Source organism: Armigeres subalbatus, chromosome 3 (assembly GCF_024139115.2).
Source record: "Armigeres subalbatus isolate Guangzhou_Male chromosome 3, GZ_Asu_2, whole genome shotgun sequence".
NCBI classification, from domain to species: Eukaryota; Metazoa; Arthropoda; class Insecta; order Diptera; family Culicidae; genus Armigeres; species Armigeres subalbatus.
The window spans coordinates 85357593-85360072 of record NC_085141.1 but is presented as its reverse complement, the minus strand read 5'-3'; the positions used below and the strand labels follow the sequence as shown (position 1 = coordinate 85360072).

Here is a 2480-nt window from a genome sequence, read left to right as displayed (position 1 = left end):
ACGCAGATAGTCCTTTCGGGTGCGTTTGAGCAGTATATGCCTTGCCGAAGTTGGACACCACGGAATATTATCAATGTATCCTCTTTATTGTTCTCTATTTTGGACGAATTGAGGGTTACCGACGAGATTTTCCGAATTATTTAAACCGAAGGAGCCGTTTTGAGGAACGTACCCATAGAGAGGGTGTTAAATCCTATTTGTCCAGGTAAATATAGAATAACTCTACAGTGTATGTTTAGCCGATGCTAGGATCGATGGATTTTTACACTAGTGCTCTTTTCCATTTGAAAACCGTTTCCCTAGTGCCTATTGTGAAGATGCCACCGACGACATCGACCAACAGGAAGACTCCAGCGATGAAGACTCTGAAGACAACGCTGCGGTCACTCCTTAACATGTTCCAGAACATATGTGGGTTCGTTGATAAGTTGAGTGGAGTGAAAAGTGCAAGTCAGGTAACGGTTCGGCTGGAGAAGCTGGATGAGTTGTGGGAAATGTAAATGATGTGATCCTGAACATCGAAACCCACGATGACTACGACGAGGAGGAGGACAACTGTTCCAAGCAGCGGTCAGAGTTCAGTAGCAAGTATTATGACTTGAAGTCTTTGCTATTGGACAAGGTCAAGGAGTTCCAGGAACCACCAGCCCTTAACCAATCAACCCGAAACCTGGAAGCGGCAGATCAAGCTACCATGGAGCGTGTGCTGTTGCCTCAAATCGTGTTGCAAACCTTCGATGGCAACATCGATGATTGGTTGAGCTTCCGTGACCTGTATTTGTCGCTCATACATAGGAAGGCAGACTTACCGGAAGTGGAAAAATTCCACTACCTCAAAGGGTGCTTGGCAGGCGAATCCAAGTCACTAGTGGATCCGCTGCCAATTACGCGGGAGAACTATCAGGTCGCGTGGGACTCTGTAATGAAACGCTATAACGATAGCAAGCAGCTTAAGCGTCGTCAAGTTCAGGCGCTGTTCAAGTTACCGAAGCTGGCTAAGGAGTCGGCTACCGAGTTGCGGTCCCTACTGGAGGGCTTCGAGCGGTCTATGCAGACGCTAGATCAGCTAGTTCAACCAGTTGAATATAAAGATCTGCTGCTGTTGGACGTCCTATGCGCGCGACTGGATCCGATAACTAGAAGAAGCTGGGAAGAACTATCCTCAACTAAGGAGCAGGATACGATCAAGGATCTAACTGATTTCCTCCAACGTAGAGTGAAAGTCCTTGCTGCTCTACCAACCAAGTCCTCGAGTTACAAGGAAGAACCTCCTCAACAAAAAAGGGCACCGTTTCGGCACTTGAGCTACACCACTGTTCAGAGGGAACGTTGGGGCTGTGTAGCGTGCCAAGAAGATCACCCACTATATCAATGCCCGAGATTTCAACGGATGTCTATACCCGATCGAACCAAGGTGTTACGGGATAACGGGCTCTGCCGGAACTGTTTTAGGCATGGCCATTGGGCGGTGGATTGTTCATCCCCATATACATGCCGGAACTGCAGAGGTAAGCACCACACTTTGGTATGCTCCCTAACCCCATCCAACGGAAGTAGAAACGGATCACCGACGCTCCGAGCCCCTGCAGCGAGCAGAAGTACCCATTCCGAAAGGCCGACTACACAAGGAGGAACACCAGCGCAGGTGTCATCCAATGTAGCCGGAACAAAGGTATCGTCGATACTCCTTGCAACGGCCGTCATCCTAGTGGAAGGGAATAACGGAGTTCGTGTTCCGGCCAGAGCACTTCTAGATTCCGGCTCCGAGTGTAACTTCATGACTGAGAAGCTGGCTCAACAACTGAAGGTCCAAAGGCAACGGGCGGTTGTTGAAGTATGCGGAATAGGACAAGCCAACATGAAGGTGAAGCAGAAGGTGACATCCACCATATGGTCGCGAGTTACAGGATTCTCGAGAAGGTTGGAATTCCTGTTGCTGCCAAAGGTGACAGCGAATCTCCCTACTACCAACGTAGATGTGACGGGATGGGAGTTCCCTGAAGGTTTAAGGTTAGCGGATCCAACGTTTTTCAGATCCGAGGCGATTGACCTCGTGCTGGGCATCAAAAACTTTTTTGAATTCTTCAATACCGGAAATGAAGTACCACTTGGTGAAGGTCTCCCAATTCTCACTCAGTCAGTGTTTGGATGGGTAGTGTCCGGAAGTGTGGACAGGCCGCACAATAACTACCGCATCACAAGCAATGTGGCTGTTTGCCTGAAGGAGAAACTAATTCGTTGTCCGAAGAGTATATCGGGTCTCTGACAGGTAATCGAAGAAAGAAGCAACCGTTAAGGAGTAATTTGTTCAATCGATCAAAATGGCAAATACATGGATTACAAGTATCGCCGAGCAACAGATCCAAACCTGGAACGTGTGATGCCGAAGGAAATCAGAGAGCGTTAGCAATTATCCGAGCAAGTACGCTACCCTGCGCGGCGGTGGCATAGAGATCAAGCCAAAGCAACCAACCAAGATG

The 2480-nt window shown here is 48.6% G+C and overlaps 1 protein-coding gene across 1 annotated transcript; it reads left to right on the top strand.

The window, feature by feature from the left end:
- The first annotated feature begins 694 nt into the window (after positions 1-694).
- On the top strand, positions 695-2266 carry LOC134221785 (uncharacterized). The gene has a single exon (XM_062700968.1). The coding sequence runs from the start codon at positions 695-697 to the stop codon at positions 2264-2266; it is 1572 nt and encodes a 523-aa protein (XP_062556952.1).
- The last annotated feature ends 214 nt before the right edge of the window (positions 2267-2480 follow it).

Excerpts from the sequence above, each read along its gene's own strand:
- LOC134221785 (XM_062700968.1), top strand. The coding sequence starts at position 695 with ATGGAGCGTGTGCTGTTGCCTCAAATCGTGTTGCAAACCTTCGATGGC.